General features: G+C 35.9%; 1 protein-coding gene and 1 long non-coding RNA gene across 2 annotated transcripts; one reads left to right on the top strand and one right to left on the bottom strand.

The window, feature by feature from the left end:
* Positions 1-4,272: 4,272 nt before the first annotated feature.
* Positions 4,273-18,762, bottom strand: LOC133881081 (uncharacterized). The gene is made up of 6 exons (XM_062320044.1): positions 18,204-18,762; positions 17,978-18,128; positions 16,957-17,320; positions 5,866-6,292; positions 5,635-5,785; positions 4,273-4,794 (listed from the first exon to the last, which is right to left on the bottom strand). The coding sequence occupies exons 1-6, from the start codon at positions 18,640-18,642 to the stop codon at positions 4,425-4,427; spliced, it is 1,902 nt and encodes a 633-aa protein (XP_062176028.1). The 5' UTR covers positions 18,643-18,762; the 3' UTR covers positions 4,273-4,424.
* Positions 11,189-14,717, top strand: LOC133882210 (uncharacterized). The gene is made up of 2 exons (XR_009902642.1): positions 11,189-11,628; positions 14,442-14,717. It is a non-coding gene; the product is annotated as an uncharacterized LOC133882210 (long non-coding RNA).
* Positions 18,763-19,454: the final 692 nt, after the last annotated feature.

Raw genomic sequence — 19,454 nt, forward strand, 5'->3', positions numbered from 1 at the left:
ACTATTTGTTTAAGCGGAATATGGGGGGAAGATATTTCTCACTCAAGATACCTATTAATGCTCTGTTTGTTTGAGCGTAAAATATTTTCTGGAAAACATTTTCTATATTTTTCGGTATTTGGTGCAACCGAAAATGATGGTCAGCAGAAACCATTTTCAGTTTGACCGAAAAAGCCTTTTTAATTTTGGAAAACGATTTACGGTTTTAAAAACCGTAATTTTTTTTTTTCTGAATTTAAATTCTTCATTCTTAAACGCACGTTTGTAGGAATCCGCCACTGCCAGGCATTGGAGTTTGTTGGCAACCCGAATCTGCCACCAAAGTCCTCGAATTTTGGGATTCGGTTGTCGGATTCCGATAAAACTGGTTGGAATACGGCCAGCTGGTGCCGGAATATGGCAATTTGAACCGGATTCTGACGACTCAAATTCTGGCGAAACTAGCCGGAATCTGGCAATTTCCGCCGGATGCTGACCAACGTCCCAGGAATTCGGCAATAGTAGCTAGATTCTAGTGACCTAGATTATGGTCAAAAGCCGAAATCCGACCGGCTAGTGAAAGAATTTGGCCATGCAGTGCTGCCGAAATTCGGCCACTATTGCCGGAATCTCGTCACCTGTGTTTTTTGAAAATGAATATAAAGGAGTCATGTTATATGTCATCTTTTTTATATTTTAAAGTTGATGTGACTTTAAAATTACTATTGAATTTATTGAAGAATAAAATAAATAAATAATGTATATATAGCATTACTCAATAAAAAAAAAAAAGGAAAAATGGTTTTTTTAACATCTCTTGTATATCTCCCATACATCTCTTTTCTAAATCAACCATTGAATTTGTAAGACCTACATGGGTTTTTATAAGTCCTACAAATTTAATTGTTGATTTAGAAAAGAGACGTATAAAAAATATATAAAAGATGTAGATGTTACATGTCTCTAAAAAAAAAGTGACTACCTGGTGCCATGTTTTGAAGCACTTGGATGTTCATAGTTGTTTGACACCTAAAATGTGCGTTATTTTATTAGATGGCAACATATATATATGTCACGTTGATTTTAAGAGAAGAAAACAAGAAGTAATAGCCGTTTACGAGAGTGTATGCCGTAGTCCGGTCAAGAACGAAATAAATTTCTAGATTTAAGATGTTTTAGGTTATTTTTCAAAGTAAAGCTCTTTTGTCATCTTTGTTTCACCATATGAAGTTTCGACAACAACGTAAAACATCGATCCACCCGTATACTCTACTCCCATGGTTTCGACAAAGTAGGGTGGATAATTCAGTAACACAATTTATGAATTAGGGCAGAGGGATTTGACCTGTTTAATTAAATAGATTAAATCGATTATCAATAACATATTATCTTATACCCATATTATGACATGACCCGAACTCGATACACGATATATATATATATAATATTGACTGACAATTTTTTATACGATTTACGAAAACCCATAAACCCAACATAAAATTAGTGAATTAAGGTTGAGAGGTCTGATCGACCCGTTTAATTAAATGGGTCTGGTTATGATTAACGTATATAGTATAATCGATCATAAATCCTAGGGTTTTTAAACCTTGAGTTAAAAAAAAAAAAAAAAAACAAAACAAAAAAAAAAACAAAAAAAATTGCTTGACACACTTTATGTACAACAAGTATTACTGATTAAATATTATATCGATAGTAGTAGCTGTAGTAATAGAGTAAAAGACCTCTCAATTTGAGAGGACAAGTAAAGGTTTTTTTATTCTTTTTTAAAAGATAGAGTTTTCCCATGTTGAGAGTAGTCAGTAGTAGTTATACGTGTCAGAAATGTCATTTTATATAATTTAAATGATGGTTACTGATAAAATGAAAGAGGGTTGATTATATATTATTCTTTACAATACAATTTATTTTGTTTTGTAAGTTGTGGCTTTTTCGAAAAAGCTATTAAAGATTACGATTCTTCGAAATTGTCTTATATAGTCTTGTCTCGACACTATGTAAACCCATGTGAATGCGACCCGAACCTGAATTCACCATAAATGAGTGCTTTCACAGAATGAGTATGATATATGCCCACATCAGTTTACTTTGTAACAGTTGATCTCTTTCTCTTTTCCACTGTTTTCAAAAGTAAATAGGCTCAAGCTAGCTTCCAAAGAATAGACTCAACTGCCGTGACGGAGACAAAGGGGGGCGGGACCACCCTAAATGGCTGAGAATTTTTTTTTTTTTTTTTTTTTAACAGATATTTTAAAAAAAAATTCATTAAAAAGAAGAAAAAAAAATGTTGATGCTAGCCCGCCCCTCATGCTGATAACAAAAGGAAAAAAAAAAAATTACATTTACATGGAAAAACCAACCGTCAAAGAAAATTTTATCAAAAAAAAAAAAAACCAACAACAATCATTAAATTCTCACTTGCTTAGGAAGAGAAACGGTCGAACGAACAATTTTGTGGAAAAAAAAAAAAATACAAATCTGCAAAAGCCAACCATAAGAAGCCATTAAGCTAAGAATACAAATATTCTTCTTTGACCTCCGGCATCTGCACCACCTCCTCGCTCCTCGGCAGTCGGCAATATCTCGTATGGTAAGCACTAAGCAAGCCATCTACCTTTTTTTCTTTTCTTTTCTAGTACTAGGCAATGGGTATAGTGGATGAGACGAATAATAGACGGCAGATTTTCTTTCATTTGCTTTTTTCTTTCAAGATAACTAGATAAGGGATGAAATATGTGGTTTACGACTTTTTAACGTTGCTAGATTTTTGTTTTGTTTTTTCTTTCTGTTTTGTCGATTTTCTTTCTTTCCTTTTTTTTTTCTCCAACTTATCTTGACTTTTCAACGTTGCCTTTTCAGATTTTTATTTTTTTGTTTTGTTTTGTTAATTTATCTGACTTTTCAGATTTTTTTTTTTTCCTTTCTGTTTTGTTGACTTCTTTTCAGAATTTTTTTTTTAATAGTTGCAATGTGAGTCATGTGACTTGTCAGGCCCACAACCGCATTTTTTTTTTTTTATTAAGTTAATTTTCTTTGTTTTGCTTTTCTTTATTACTTACAATCATTGCAAATTGCAATTTGCAATTTGAAGCATATATAGTTGTATTTGTTTGGATTAAGATAGGATAATCTATAGTTGTTGATAGTGTTTTTCTGCAATGTTTAGCAGTCTTGTTCTGTTGGTGTGGTCTGCTATTTAGCTGCCTTTGTTCTTATTTGGATATATGTGTTCCAGTGTTTTCTTTTACTTGAGGATAATAACTCTGTTTTGGTGGTTTATAGAGAATTAATTCATCCAAAAAAAAAAAAAAAGATCTTTCATCTTTATTACTTAATAAATTGTAACTTTTATTTTTGTTCAAACTTCCATACTCGAATTCAGTTTATTTATTTATTCTTTTGACATCAATGTGATTATAAATAATTTTATTGACTCTTCTTTTTTATTATAGTTTTTTATTTATTATTCTGATGAGAACAACATTGTCATTTTTTATTTTTATTTTTATAAGGTTTTCTTTATACTTTGTGATTGGTTTAATTGGCCAAGTGACAAGTTTCAGTAGAATTTTTGCCACTCTCAGGTATGTTATTTGCTATTGTTTGTTAATTTGTTAGATTAATAGCTATCGAAATATACTAATAATTTTATGTATTATAATAAAAATCTAGTATAAAAAAAAAACAAAACTTTTTTTTTATTATTTTAATTCCGCCCCTACTAAGATAGATTTCTGGCTCCGCCACTGCTCAACTGGAGCCTCAGAATAGCCTGAACGAGACTTATATACCGGAATCAGTTGTCCAAATAATTAGCACTGGGATTATGACGGAGGGAAGAGGGCGGGCATGCATTCCCTATTCAAGTGCCTTTTGACGGAGGAAAGGGGGCATTTACCATCACCTTGGTTTACTGTCACTACAATAAATTTGGTTTTTAGCGGCAAAAAGTCGTTAAAAGTCTAAAAATCGTAGCAAATTACTTTTAGCGACAAAAATATGTCGTTAAAAGTAGTTATACATAGTCGATATAAACTTCCCGGGATTCCCCGATAATCTAGCTAAAAATTGCAAATAGAAACGATGACAATTAAGTCGTTGTGGATAACTTATATATTATCATCGACAACATTAAAATGTCGTTGCTAATAATTAACCAATTATCAACGTCGTGGCTATTAAAGTGGTCGTTAAAGACCAAAATTGTTGTAGTGATGCATTATTCGGCCTTGTCAATGCAAGTCAGCTTAAAGTAAATGCACCATAGTAAGGAGATAAATATGGGAACTCTTTTTACTTCTTTATTCAGCTGTAATCTAGAGAGTTTCTCAATGGACAAGAAAATCTCCAATTACATAGGGTTATATTATTGACTCCTTATTATACTTGTTTGAACCTTTATTTGCCTTGGAACATAGCAGTGCAGCTTAGGCAAAAGGCTTCTGATTGTTGCAGTCCAAGTTGTCCCCGTAGCTTACTCCCAAGATGTCACAGTACCTTTTGTAGAACCCGATCCTATCAGCTACTCTACTGTCAGCACCCTTCCCACATTCCAGCCCACCGTTGATTATGTTGGTGATGACACCGTAGCCCGAAACCCGACCAGCTGACCTGTCCGCAGCGGACGGTGTCCATTTTCCGATGATGACATCGTGGCTGGACGGCTTGTTTCCCTGCGGGGTCATCCAAAACCATATGGCTGTTTTGAATGATATGGTTGCGTCTGTGGCTACCAGGTCCGGATTGTTTAGCAGATTAGCTCCAATGGCTTTCCCCGCTTGCCCGTAGTTATAGTTGCTGTCAAGGTCAACCAAACAATCAAAGTTGTCAGAAGTTAGGGTCAAAGTCTCTGATATTATATGTAAGGCTAAGGCCGGCAATATTTTAAACCACCCGCGAATCGGATATGAATTAAATATGAAATTAGTTAGTTAGAGTTAATGGGTCTGACTCGTTTAATTAAATGGATCAAGTTAAAATTTACATATATAGTCTTATACCCAATCTTGGCTCGATGTGAACCCCGAGACATTAGGGTAGACATTTTTTGACACGACCTACAAATTCGATATAAACCCAACACAAAATTATTGGGTTAGGATTGAAGAGCCTAACCCACTTTAATTAAACAGGTCGAGTTAAAATTGACGTATGTAATTTTATACTCATGCCTACGCATGACTCTAACCTAATACATGAACACGAATAGTTGCTATCCCTAATTATATGTTTAATTGTGTGCTTGTGTGGAAGTAATGTTTAATTCAAAGACTTGAAACACTATCAACATATTCCCTAAACTTTATTTCCTTTTCTAAATGCAGGAAAAAGATCAAAAAGTCATCTGCAGCTGATTCATTTTCTCTTTCCTAAACTAAGGAAAAGCTACCCTGATACTCAGTTAAGAATCAGGGAGTCACTTTCTTTTCTCTTATCTTAATTAATTAATTTTATTAAGAAGAAGTCTTTTTTCTTTGTCTCTGATCTTTCTCTTAACATTAAGTTGAAAGAATATTTAAATGAAAAGAGAAGCTATGTGGACTGGATTTTAATAAAAAAGTAAAAAATAGTTTAATCCCCTAGATTTTTTTGAAAATAAGATCTAAAAAAAGCTGCCGGAAGTTCTTAATTACTTACTGAGTGAGTTGAAGGGGTCCCCGGCCATAATATTGTTTGCCGGCAGCGCACGGCCATTCTTTGGATGGCGTACAATAGGCTGCCTTGTTGGTTTCCGTAATGAAGCAATAACCCCATGCATATGGGCCATCTGGTGCACTTGACCATCCTCCTACACAAAATATATACAATTAATCATCTTTTGCATTTAAATCCAACAAATCCAACAATAATTTAACAAAACTTTCTCACCTGTGGTCTCGTGAGAGGTTTGAGCCAAGAAAGCAGCAATCTCCCTTTTACGTGTATTAACATCACCACTAGTGCCAAAGCCACCAAAAGATCGTGTAGCAGCAATGAAAGCATTGTATGTGTAGAATCCGTTGCTCTTACATCGTGCATCGTTCCGATATTTAAGCAGTCGGTCGAAAAGAGCGGCGCTGATGATGCTGCCAACATCGCCAGCGCTAGGAGTGGTGGATGGGGTTCCGCTAGCTGATTTGCATTGGCTTTGGCAGCCAGTCTCACAGTAGTCAGCTGTGCTGCCACACCACCCAAATTTGCTACAACATAGCCCATTTGGACATGCAGCTCCACCGGCCTGACTTCCACATTGTTCTGCTGAGATTCCAAGCAAGAAAGCTAAGGAGAGAATTAAGGTATAGACCTTCATTTTTATCTATAGAGGTTGTATATGGTTTATAGAAGAGAATGGTCATGGGTATATATAGCCGCATGTGTAATGGGTTTTCCTTGACTATTCTATTCTAAATGGGTTGGCTAAGCCTCATGATTCTAAATCTATTTGAGGGTATACTTTTTTGGTGTGGTTTGAAAAAGTGATATGATTTGATATAAAAATGAAAATTGTTTTTATATTCTTAAGAGTGTTTTGTGTTTGAATTTTGTTAATATGTATATATATAATTTGTTTTTATATTTTGGGCCTACACTTCACGCCTGAATAGATTACGTTGAGTCGCGGGATTGCCCGTGGGGCTGGTCTCATGAGACTGGTTTTAACTCAACGAGGGCTTGAACTTAGGAACTGATAGCCCTAAGTGATATCTTTATCCATTGAGCCAACCACTCTAGGCTAATTTTATTAATATTTTTGTTTTGACCAGAAAAAACAAAAGGCAAATTCGCTATCAATTGGCCAACGTCAAGACTCGCAAGTGATATTTTAATTTTGAGGATAAGAAGAATTTTGGACATTTTCCACAGCCACAGCTAGCTAGTACTTCCCCCTATGTGCTATATGTCATGATTTTCAGTAACTTCCACAATATATACTAGTCCTAGTCTCTTACAGTACTGCAGCGGCAATTTCATGCATCTTTCGGCCAAGGAAGATCAGATCTCGCTTGCATGAAGAGACAAAAGACAGAAGAATAGGACGAAGTTCAGCAGTAAGAGATGACTCATCAATAATAGTCTCTTACGCACCGGTGATAGTTTGTCAATGAGCTCCATTACGTTTGAAAAGTAAAACAACAGGGGTTGAATAAATTATCTAGTTTGACTTGTATTTGGAAAAAAATTAAATGAATTACATTTTAAGTGTACTAATGCGACCCATCAAATTATCAAAGTATGCCCAAAATGGCACTTTTGTCGAAATATTCCTATAATATCCTTATTCTCTAAAAAACTAAAATATAAATAAAAACTATTTGTTTAAGTGGAATATGGGGGGAAGATATTCCTCACTCAAGATACTACTTAATACTCTGTTTGTTTGAGCGTAAAATATTTTTTAGAAAATAGTTTCTATATTTTTCGGTGTTTGGTGCAACAAAAAATAATGGTCAACAGAAATTATTTTTAGTTTGACCGAAATAGCCTTTTTAATTTTTGGAAAACGATCAATGATTTTAAAAACCGTAAATTATTTTTTGAATTTAAACTTTCTATTCTTACACGCACGTTTGTGGGAATCCTCCACCGCCAGGCATTGGAGTTTGTTGGCAACCCGAATCTGCCACCCAAGTCCTCGGATTTTGGGATTCGGTTGTCAGATTTTGATGACCCAGATTCCGGTAAAATTGGTCGGAATATGGCCAGTCGGTGCCAGAATCTGGCAATTTGCGCCGGATTCCGACGACTTAGAATTTGGCAAAACTAGCTGGAATTTGGCCAGTACAGCCCGAATTTGGTTTTATTGTGCTGGACTTCGGCAAAATTGGCCAGAATCTAGCCATTTCTGCCGGATGCCGACCATTGTCCTAGGAATTCGACACTAGTAGCCGGATTCTGGCGACCCAAATTTTGGCAAAAGGCCGGAATCCGGCCCGCTAGTGACAAAATCTGGCCAGTGCTGCCGCAACTCGGCCACCGTGCGGGAATCTCATTACCTGTGGTTTTTTTGTCGTTGGTGATTTTTTCGTACGAGCCAAACGTCGAAAAATATTTTCAGAGAAATTATTATTATTATTATTATTATTTTTGAAAAATGATTTTGTTAAAAATATTTTACAACGAAAGACATTTTACGTCAAAACAAACGAATCATAATTTGCTTACATTTATGTAAAATAGCTCAAGGGAGTGCTTGTTAAAATGTTGATAATTTGTCGTTCCATTTAAATTTGCTTACATTTAAATGCCATCCTGGACAAATTTTGTTAGAACAATTTCAAAATTCAACTTTTGGTCTATTATGAAAAATATCTTTCAATGAGACTGCTTTCGCTTTCTTTAACCAATGAATTTTTTTTTTATTTTTTTTTGTAGAATGACTTATATATACATCTTAGAGCATTAACAACAATTTCTCAAAATCTCATTCTCTTTCCTAAATATAAAGAAAATTTCTAAAAAACTCATTGAATCAAATTTCTTTATTGTTCCCCAAACTAAAGAAACTAAAAGTTGCATCCCTAAGGAAGCAAAAATAGTTCCCTTAACATTATTTTATATAAAAAACTTTATCTTTCATCTCCTATTGCTCTAACATTTATTTGAAACAATATTTAAATAATTTATCTTTTCTCTCTCTTTTTCCCAACATTTAATTTAAAGAATATTTAAATGTTATAGAGAAATAATAAGAGAAGCTATGGCATAGTGCATTTAAATAGGGAATCAAAAAGTGGTTTAGTTCCTTAAATTGAGGAAAAGTTTAAGGGAAGCTGCTACTAGTATTCTTAATTGTGCTAGGAAATGGCTCAAGATGAAGCCCTTGCCTTTAGGAACACATTTTAGTTGCTGCATGACTTAGAGCTACACATTTGACATAATAGTTGGTGGAAATATTATTGAATAAATAGGGAAAATATGAAGGCAAAATGAAATTAAGAAACATAGATTTCAAATGCTCAATCACAATGATGATATCTTTATAATGTATTTTGTTTCATTTCTAAGTGTTACAAAATTTGATAAAATAGTTTTCACGATACAATGAAGCCCAAATGTTACTCTAGAATAGCACTTTCTATAGAGTAACAAGAAATCACTCTTATGGAGACTTGCACAAAAATAATTTGTAGACGAAAAGACAGAAGCTATGAGATTGTGTCTTTGAAAATAACTCTTTAGTATTATTTATAGTGATTTTGGACACATCTAACGGTCCAAAATCATTTGATCCAATGGTCACAGATTGTAACTACCAAATCCACTCTAATAAACACAATAAATCACATATTAAACCCTTCCAACGACTAGAAAATGTTCAAATTTTCTTTATTTCAAATCAAACGGCTTGTTCGCAATCTCAGTTGAATGAGATTTGCAAATGAGTGACTCTGTTTGCTTGTTTGCAAGCTCATTCGAATAACTTTTGCAAACAAGTGGTTCTGCTTGCAAGCCCAATCCAAACATGATTGCTTGTTTGCAACCTTGTTCAAATGAATTTTGCAAACAAGTGGTTCTGGATTTAGTCACTTTTATTTTTCCAAAAAAAATTAGAGTTCCTTGCTCCAATGCACACGTGCAAAGTGCAAAGTGCGCCTCATAGCGCCCAAAGCCCATTGCCTCTTCATAACAATGTGGTGAGTAATAAATGGGGGTTCAGGATCAAATAAAAACGAGATTGCCGTGTAGACAAATTCAAAGCTCGCCTGATTACCAAAGGGTTTGATCAATTAAGTGGTGTGGATTATCATTAAACCTTTAGTCATGTAATCAAGTTTGTAAAATTTAGACTGAATTTGGCTTTGACAATGCAATTTGATTGGCATATCAAACAATTTGATTTTTTACTGCATTCCTATATGGTGTTTTGGATGAGGAAGTATACATGAAATAAACTCAGGGATTTGTAGACTCCTCACACTCTGAGTTTGTTTGTAGACTGCGTAAGTTCTAGCCTTTATGGAGTGAAACAGGCTCCACGGGCCTGGTTTACTAAACTGGGTCATGATGTGCTGGATATTGGCTTATGTGGCTCTCAAGTAGATCATTCCCCTTTTATTTATCACGTTGACGAAACTTTACATTTTCCTCTTGGTGTATGTTGATGACAATACTCACCGGCAATCATGTGGAAACCATGAACTAGCTTATTTGAAAGCTTAAACTGGATTTCGTTATAAAAGATCTCGAGTCACTTGGATATTTCCTTGGAATTCAAGCCATTCAAGATTCTGCTTGGCTTCATCTTTGCTAGTCCAAATATGTTCTTGATCTAGCTACTTGATCATGCTTGGATGACATAATCAAAACCTTAAGATCTTCTAGCATTGCTGGATTCAAAATATCCAAGTTTGATGGTGAGGTTCTGTCTCATCCCACTGAATTCAGACACGTGGGTGGAGCTCTCCAATATGTTACTCACACGAGGTCACACATTACCTACTTTGTAAATCAGCTACATTAGCACATGCACGCCCCTACCTCATTGCATTGGACAGCAGCCAAGCATGTACTGTGTTATCTAAAAGGATATGTTGATTCTGGTCTTCAATACAACCAAGGTTTTGTTGATCTCACTACCTTCTTTGACACAGATTGGACAAGGAAGTTGATGACAGAAGATCCACGATTGGTTTTGAAATTTTCTTCGCCTCCAACTGATCTCCTAGTTAGCCAAGAAACAACATATTGAGTCTTGCTTGATCCAGTACAGGGGTAGAGTACCGATCATTGTCTCTTGCCACGGCTAAGATGTTATGGCTTCAAATGCTTCTCAAGGAATTATGTCTCTCTTCCTCTCTTATTGTGAAGACCGAGAAATTAAATAGAGAGTTTAGCAACTAATAAGGTTGTATTTATTAAATTGATGTGATCGATATTTATATTATGGAAATAAAATACAATTGGGTTAAGATGGGGATAATTATTATAGTAGGTCCTAATTAAATAAATAATTAAATACATTGATTAAAGTTTAGTTTAAAAATATACGGGGGTCAAATGTTAATTAATAAACGATGTGATTTTAATAAAATGGGGTCCTCCTTTAATTTATATAATTTGGGGGCTTTAAAAATAAAGTAATCTCCCTTTTGCCATGTGTCATTGCCCGATTGGCTGAGGAAGATTTCATCATCCCTTTCCAGCCACTAGCAGCTCGCCACGTGTCCCCTATCTTCTTCCTCTTTCTTTTCTTTCTCTCCTCTCTTCTCTCACGCACGTCACTGCCTCTCTCCTTCTCCCTTTTCTTTTCCTTTTCTTCCTCTTTCTCTCCTTCTCCTCTCTGTTCTCCCGCACATCATAGCAGCCCCTTCCCATTTCTCTCTTCCCTTTCTTCACACATGTTGAGAGAGGGTAGACCGAGACTGAGAGACCAAGAGATCGAGCGAGAGACGGGAGCCGAAACCCGCGACCCATCGTGTAGTGCACCGAGCCGACGAACGGCGGTTCCAGTGGCAATTTCCGGCGGTTCCAGTGGATTTCTGGCGAAGACCCATGAGACCCGTAACCCAGAACCCCTCAGACCCATGACCCGTTGAACCACGAGGACCCACGACCTGCTGAACCCGTGAAGGAAACCCGGTCCTTCAGTTGCAATTTTTCGGCGACTGCCAGTGGCGTTTTTCGGTGGATTTGTTGAGGGAAATCTCCAAGGTATAAATTCTATAATCTTTGTGGATTGGTTTGATTATTATGGAATTAGGGTTTGATAATTTTGGGGGGTTTTCTATGATAGTATCGGCAGTGGCTATGGGTATTGAATTGAGTGTTGTGGATTTGAATTTTGGTTAATATTAATGATAATCGATGTTCTTGATTTGGAGGACTGTGATGTGGTGATTTTCGGTTGCTGCTGTTAAGCTTTGAAATTGGATGTTGGGTTGTTTTGGACTGCAACTATGGAATGGAAATATGTGTGACTGTTTTGGGTCTTTGCTGGCCGGTGATTTTCTGTTTTAGTTGTGCGGATTGCATATATGTTTGGTTAGAAATTATTGGGGATTGGTTCTTGGTGGTGGATGCTTATGTTGGTTGAAATTTCGACTTGGAGAAGGATGGGTTGATTTGGAGTAATTTATGATGAAAATAGTGGAAAATGTAAAGCTTAAAGTTGGTGTATTTTGATCCTCTTGGTTTAAATGACAAATGTGGTTTGAGTATTGGCTTGTTGTAAAGAGTTGAAGTTAATAAAGTTAGATCATTTTGTGTAAATGGCAAATACGGTTAAAATAACGAATATGTTGTTGTGGTGTCTAATGGAATAAAAAATGCAAACTAGGTGGTTAAAGAAAGAATAAATAGGTGGAGTGTAATAAGTGAATAACTAGATATGACGAAAATACAAGAACCAGTAAATGAGTAAATCATTAACATAAATAACAATTTAGATATTGTAATGGACATAATTGACATCGGAGTAAAATTCATAAGAGTTACAAGCTAATAGCAAGTTGATTTAAGTATAATGCTCGAGGTCTATGTATATGCCTCAAGCTTTAGTAATGGATATATTGCAAATGTGATTATGATCTAGTTTAACAGGAGTTATTAAATTAGTATGTTGAATAAGGATAAAATCCTAAGTCTAATCTATCTAAGTGGTTAGTGATTAATAAGAATGTTAAAGAACTATAGATTACTCAAATAACCCTAGGTTTGCAAATATAAGTTAGAGGACTTATAGAACCTGTAGGTGTATTATAAATTCGTTGTGCAACAACCTAGTAACTAATTCACCTAATCATATCCACATAATATTTATGTGTACTAATGGATTAGGTTTAAGCTTGTTAATCATTGTTTGTATCTGTGTGTGTGTATATATATATATATATATATATATATATATATATATATATATATATATATATATATGAGTTAGTAAATAAATGATAAGCTATAAAAGGGTTTGTAATATTAATGTAATACAACAATAATGAATGAGTTATAAAAAATAGTAAACACACCGTAGTGGTAATAAACAAGATGTATTATGAACCTAACCTAAGTGTTAATTTAATAATAGTTTAGGATACCTAGTTAGCCTTAGAAGCGGGTTACGCAACATGTGAGCAAGCAGGTAGTTTCTGTGCCATAGAGTTTAGGTTCAATAGCATAGTTTAACGTTATAAGTATTTGTAGGATCGTGTCATAATTGGAGACTTCAATGGGTTCTCCAATGTAGAGTTCGAGTTGGAGTCCAATGCAGCTAAGGTGGGTATTCCACTCACTGAGAAAATATATATTTTTATATGTATTGGATTGATGAAATGTATATGCTTTGAGATGATTTGTTTAGTTTTGATTATGTTTAAACTATATTAATGATGTTAAAAAGATAGTGTATGAGTGAAAAGTATTGAATAGATTTAAAGGGTTAAGTTCTGCGGTTGAGATTTAAATTATGCAAATTGTTTGAGAACATATCATGTTGAAACTGCGTAGATTTGATAAAGAAATTAAGTTTTGAATGATTTCAAAGTGTTGGATAAAATGCTGGATTTGTTTAGTTTTAAAAGGACGTGATTTAACAACTGCATGATTTCAGCGTGATACAGTAGTGAAACATATACTGGTCAAGCACAAAGCATAGAGCATATAGTATAGAGCATACATCAACAGTAGTACAGCAGTAAAGGAACAGGATACACAGTAAAACAGCAGTTATCAGCATCGTGGGGGACCGAAGCCCCAGTAGACCCAGTCATGCATATCATGTATAGCATTGTTTAATGAGTGATGTCTTTATGTTATGAGTAGCTTTTACTAGACGTGTTGGTATGCATAAGTGTCTTAAATGAAAAGCGCTTATGTATATTTCTATCGGATAGTCATGTGTTAATACCATACATTGAACTTGAAAGTACATGGATACATGATTGCCCAGGTGCGAGTAATGGCATGTCTATGAGTAAGAAGGTTGACTGTTCTTGTTCTTCAGGAAAGACGTGTTAGCATGATTGAGTTTAACTCTAGTGCTCTCATGATCTACTAACGTCAAGGCACGAAGCTGAAATACGATTAGAGATGGTGTTGCGAGTGTTTTGTTGACGGATGTTATCGTAGTATGGAAGAGTAAGATGCCATGTTCCTTGCTTAAGACTTATGTGTATACGTGATATCTGTGATGGAGTGATCGTGTGCACATATGTCCAAGCGACCGGTGAAAAGTATTATTATAGAGGGGTCTATATTTAGAGTCTTCCAAGCGGTAGATTGGAACTTCTACATATGTTTACAGCTATATAGTATGTTTTAAAAGTTTTCTGAATAGTCGGTGTTTGCTGCATTAGCTGTTGGTAAATTGTGGCTAATATAGTGCTCGCACGACTAAAAATATAATAAAGGTTGGTTCTTTGTGAAAACTCAGTTAGTCTTATACCACTGAGGTCTTAGTATGTTCTATACTAAGGCGGTGAACTCATAATTTCACCTATGCGGATGTGGATACCACCACAACCGTGTAGATGATGCTTCTTTGGCTGCAAGTACTTCGGTATAGTCGATGGGTTGGTAGCAGTGTGCTTGGGACATTATGACTGAAGCTCGCCGCGACAGTTGTAATTGTCAGACCACGGGTTGTCCACTATTTTATAGGTTTGGTATGGCTTGTGACATTTGTGTCACTTATTCTTTGTTAAGCCATTATTGTTATAGTGTTAATAAGACTTAAACAGATAGATGTTAAAGGGCTCTTTGTTGTAATTAATTTGTGATAGATGTATAAGTTGTAATTTCCGCTATTCAGATTTATGTTTTCCGCTGCATAGATAGATGTATGTTATACTCTGATTATCGGGTACATGTTATGAGGCATGTGCCATATGTTGGCTGAGCGACAAGTAGTTGTGCCACTGCAATGACTCGTTTTACGTTTTGTATAAAAAAAAAAAAAAAAAAAGGGGTCGTCACACTTGTCCTCTGGTGTGACAATTCAGGAGCTCTTCCACTTGCATCAAACCTAATATTTCACTCTCGTACCAAGCACATAGAGGTGGATATTCACTTTGTTCGTGAAAAAGTTGTCAATCGTGATCTTAAGCTTCGTTATTTGTCCGCTCTTGAACAAGTGGCTGGCATTTTTACAAACGGCACACTCTCAATTGTTTTTGCTTCTTGTGTGACAAATTGAAGGTAGTTCCTCCCATTAGTTTGCAAAGGGGTGTTAAGGATCAATCAGAGTCATGTCAATCTTCATACATAAAAAATGACAATCAGCAAGGGATATCAACAACAGAATTCAAAGAATAAAGATCTCTACCTGAGCACATCAAGTCCATCTACAAGTCCCACTATGCACACTTCAAGTCCAAGTATAATTTGCATTAAATTAATTACATATTTAACAAAAAAAAAAAAAACCGATTAGCCATGTTGCAAGCCAACGACTATAGCTTAGGGGCAAGCATAAGAATTATTATTATTTTTTCCTTTATAGATTGCTTCCCATATGTTGTAGTCCCAATTCCCATCAGTTTGGGGCTACTATTGCTAGTAGCTAGTTCCTGTTAAAGTATTGATAAAATTACTAAATTTACCTTTTCTTATAAGCTTAATCTTTTAGGAAAAGGTGATTTATTATGGTATTAGAGCAAATGTTCTAGGTTTGAACCATGTCTCATTCATTTATTTTTCATTTCAGTTAAATATTTCACATGTTAGGTCTCACCTATTAAAATGGAGTTTGATCCCACACATGAAAGACAGTGTTAAACTATTGATTAAATAATTAAATTTATCTCTTCATATAAACTTATGTTTTTAAGAAAAGTGGTGATTTAATATGGTATTAGAGCAGAAGTCTTGAGTTTGAACTATATCTCTTCATTTACCTTTCATTTCAGTTAAATATTTCACACGTTAAATCTCACATATTAAAATGGTGTTTGGGCCCACATGTGAAGGAAAATGTTAAATTATTGATTAAATAATTAAATTTTACCTATTCCTTTAAGTTTAAGCTTTTAAGAAAAGTGGTGATTTAACAACTCTGGCTGTGGATGAAATAGATATACCTAGGGTTTCCATGAGCATGGTAAGCACATTGAGGATGAGTCTTTGGGGCAAATGTTTGAAATGCTACCGACGGTGAGAACTGATTGAAGCACATGTCGACCATCGGCGCGCACCGAAAACGTTGGCGTGGAAAAATGGTGGGACTGTCAGACGCTGAAGGCGATGACGACAACAATTTGGATGACGATGAAGCTGAAGTTGACAGAAGGAGAAGGAATGATCTTTAGAGATGACAACGGCCGTGCCGCTTGCTCGTACTCCTCGTTGAGATTAGTGAGGTCCTCATTGGAGGTGATCAAATGAGATTAGCAATGTGTGCCATATTAATATTCATTCTCTTCGGTTTCCGCGTGATAATTCGTATTTGAAAACAGACTCGGCTTAACTGAATTGGGTTGGGTTGAGATCCGGCTAAATTGAATTGGATTAGATTTTTAGGCCTTCCAATTCAAAACAAGCCCGGCTAGCAATGGGTTTGTAACGGAGGGAAGGGGGCATGCATTCCTTGTTCAAGTGCCATGTGACCGAGGAAAAATGGGGCCTTTACCACCACCATGGTTCACCGTTATTGGACAGTGTTTGGCCTTGTCTTCACTAGGCAGCTTAAAATATATGCAACACTTCGAAGATAAACGAGAACTCTCTTTAGATGCAGAAAGTGTGTGGCTCCCTCTCAGAACCAAAGAAAGTGTCTGGAAGCATACGCCTAGTTTTATATATATATATATTTGTTGACATGCACTAATCTGTTTGAATGCTGGACATCACATCAATACCAGTGATTGGGGGGCTGCACCACCAATATTCAAATGTATTAACTAGATCTTTACTTCTTTATTCAGCTGTAATCTAGAAAGTTTCTCACTGGACAAGAAAATCTCCAATTACATAGGTTTATATTATTGTCTCCTTATTATACTTATTTGAACCTTTATTTGCCTTGGACCATAGCGGCGTAGCTTAGGCAAAAGACTTCTGATTGTTGCAATCTAAGTTGTCCCCGTAGCTTACTCCCAAGATGTCACAGTACCTTTTGTAGAACCCGATCCTATCGGCCACTCTATCATCGGGACCCTTCCCACATTCCAGCCCACCGTTGATTATGTTGGTGATGACACCATAGCCTGGAACCCGACCAGCTGCCGTGTCGGCAGCAGACGGTGTCCATTTTCCGATGATGACATCGTGGCTGGACGGCTTGTTTCCCTGCGGGGTCATCCAAAACCATATGGCTGTCTTGAATGATATGGTTGCGTCTGTGGCTACCAGATCTGGATTGTTTAGAAGATCAGCTCCAATGGCTTTCCCCGCTTGCCCGTAGTTGTAGTTGCTGTTAAGGTCAATTAGACAAGCAAAGTCGTCATATGTTAGGGTCAAAGTCTCTGGTATTATGGGCATTTTTGACAAACTCCTTTTCTCACCCTGATTTTCTCTTAAAAAGTCAACATAAAAACATTTAAACTTTACGATGCCTTGGCGGATGGTACCGAATTATAATTTTTTTTTTGGAACAGGAGTATTAAATTATCAAAAACTTTCAAATAAGGGTATTCCGTTAGTTTTGGACATTAAATCTTAACAGAATACCTAAAATAACCCTATTATTTTTCTAGAAAAAAAGAAAAAGAAAAAAATGCTAGAATTTAGGTGTTGGTCAGAATTTAATAAAATTTCCAAAAATACCTATATCTGAATCATTGAAAATTTTTATAAAATTTTTTTAAAAAATAAACACAGGGGTATTTTAAAAATTTTGACATGTTTTAATGCCCAAAGCTGACGGAATACCCTTATTTGAAAGTTTTTGATAGTTTAATACCTCAATTCAAGAGAAATGATAGTTTGGTATCCTTCCAGCAAAACGTCAAATAGTTTGGTACCTTTTTGTATAGTTAACTTTTAATTTCGTATTGAGTCTGTGGATCGTTTTAAAACTTCCGGACATTGAAACTTATGTTGAACTAATGATGAAAATTATGAGACTTACTGAGTGAGTTGAAGGGGTCCCCGGCCATAATATTGTTTGCCGGCAGCGCACGGCCATTCGGTGGAAGGCGTACAATAGTCTGCCTTGTTGTTTTCCGTAATAAAGCAATAGCCCCATGCATATGGGCCATCTGGTGCACTTGCCCATCCTCCTACACAAAATATATACTATTAATCATCTTTTGCATTTAAATCCAACAAATCCAACAAAAACAAAACTTTCTCACCTGTGGTCTCGTGAGAGGTTTGAGCCAAGAAAGCAGCAATCTCCCTTTTACGTGTATTATCGTCACCGCTTGTGCCAAAGCCACCGAAAGATTGTGCAGCAGCGATGAAAGCATTGTATGTGTAGAATCCGTTACTTTTACACCGCCCATCGTTCCGATATTTAAGAAGTTGGTCGAAAAGAGCGGCGCTGATGACGCTGCCGACATCGCCCCCACTCGGAGTGGGGGATGGGGTCGGGTTGGGGGGTGCAGGACTTCCGCCAGGGTTACATTGGCTCTGGCAATCAGTCCCACAGTAGTCAGTTGTGCTGCCACACCACCCAAATTTGCTACAACATAGCCCATTCGCACATAAAGCTCCGCCGGCCTGACTTCCACATTGTTCTGCTGAGGCTCCAAGCAAGAAAGCAAAGAAGAGAACCAAAGTATAGACCTTCATTTCTGTGTTTGAGGATATGTATATGTGGCGATATGGTTCGTGGAATTAAGAGATTGGTGGGTAAGTATATATAGTGGACTCTAAGGACGTAAGAGAGTAATTTTCCTTGACGTACTATTCTAGCTATTCAAAATGGGTGGGCTGAGCCTCATTATCAAGGACTAGGGACCATATTTAATTCTGAGTCGTCGGTGACACAATTCTTCATCAAACATGTCATGTGCCGTGTGTCTTGCCTTATATTGCGGACGAATTAACCTACAATCGTACGTAGAATTCCACTTGATTTTTGCTTCCAGGCGGCCTACACGTATAGCAAATAATTAAAGCCACCAGAAAACATAATAAATTTTTTGCTTCCCGGAGGTACAGTTGTGTCAATAATTGTGTCGTAAGATGACCAAACAAATGTCTCATAGATAGAGCCTTGGAGTCAAATCAAATATCAATAAAAGATATAGTTTATAAAACTTTAGCGTGTCGATGTAGGCTAGATATAACTAAGCCGAATCATCTTAATCTATATCTCTTTCAACTTTTTCATTTATCTCTTTATTTTATTATCAGTTTCCATAAGATAATAAAAGCAAATGTTGTAATAGAAGATTTTCATTTTTATATATCTTCTCTTGGCGAGCGAGTCTCTTGAAACTTCAAAGTCTTGTAATGACTTGGTTAATTTACATTAATAATTCATTTTGGTTTTAATAAGAGAATGAGAGGTAGCTATTTGCTAAAACAATGTTTTTAGTTTTGATTGTTGTTTGAATCCTACTAGAAATACTACTGGAAGCTTCTCTACTAATATTGTT

This window comes from Alnus glutinosa, chromosome 11 (assembly GCF_958979055.1).
Source record: "Alnus glutinosa chromosome 11, dhAlnGlut1.1, whole genome shotgun sequence".
Taxonomy (NCBI): domain Eukaryota; kingdom Viridiplantae; phylum Streptophyta; class Magnoliopsida; order Fagales; family Betulaceae; genus Alnus; species Alnus glutinosa.

Bases quoted from the DNA above. Each gene is read 5' to 3' on its own strand.
- LOC133881081 (XM_062320044.1), bottom strand. From the start codon at position 18,642: ATGAAGGTCTATACTTTGGTTCTCTTCTTTGCTTTCTTGCTTGGAGCC. The intron at 18,129-18,203 runs GTGAGAAAGTTT...TATTTTGTGTAG, and splicing joins AACCTCTCACGAGACCACAG to GAGGATGGGCAAGTGCACCA. The intron at 17,321-17,977 runs GTAAGTCTCATA...TGACCTTAACAG, and splicing joins GGACCCCTTCAACTCACTCA to CAACTACAACTACGGGCAAG.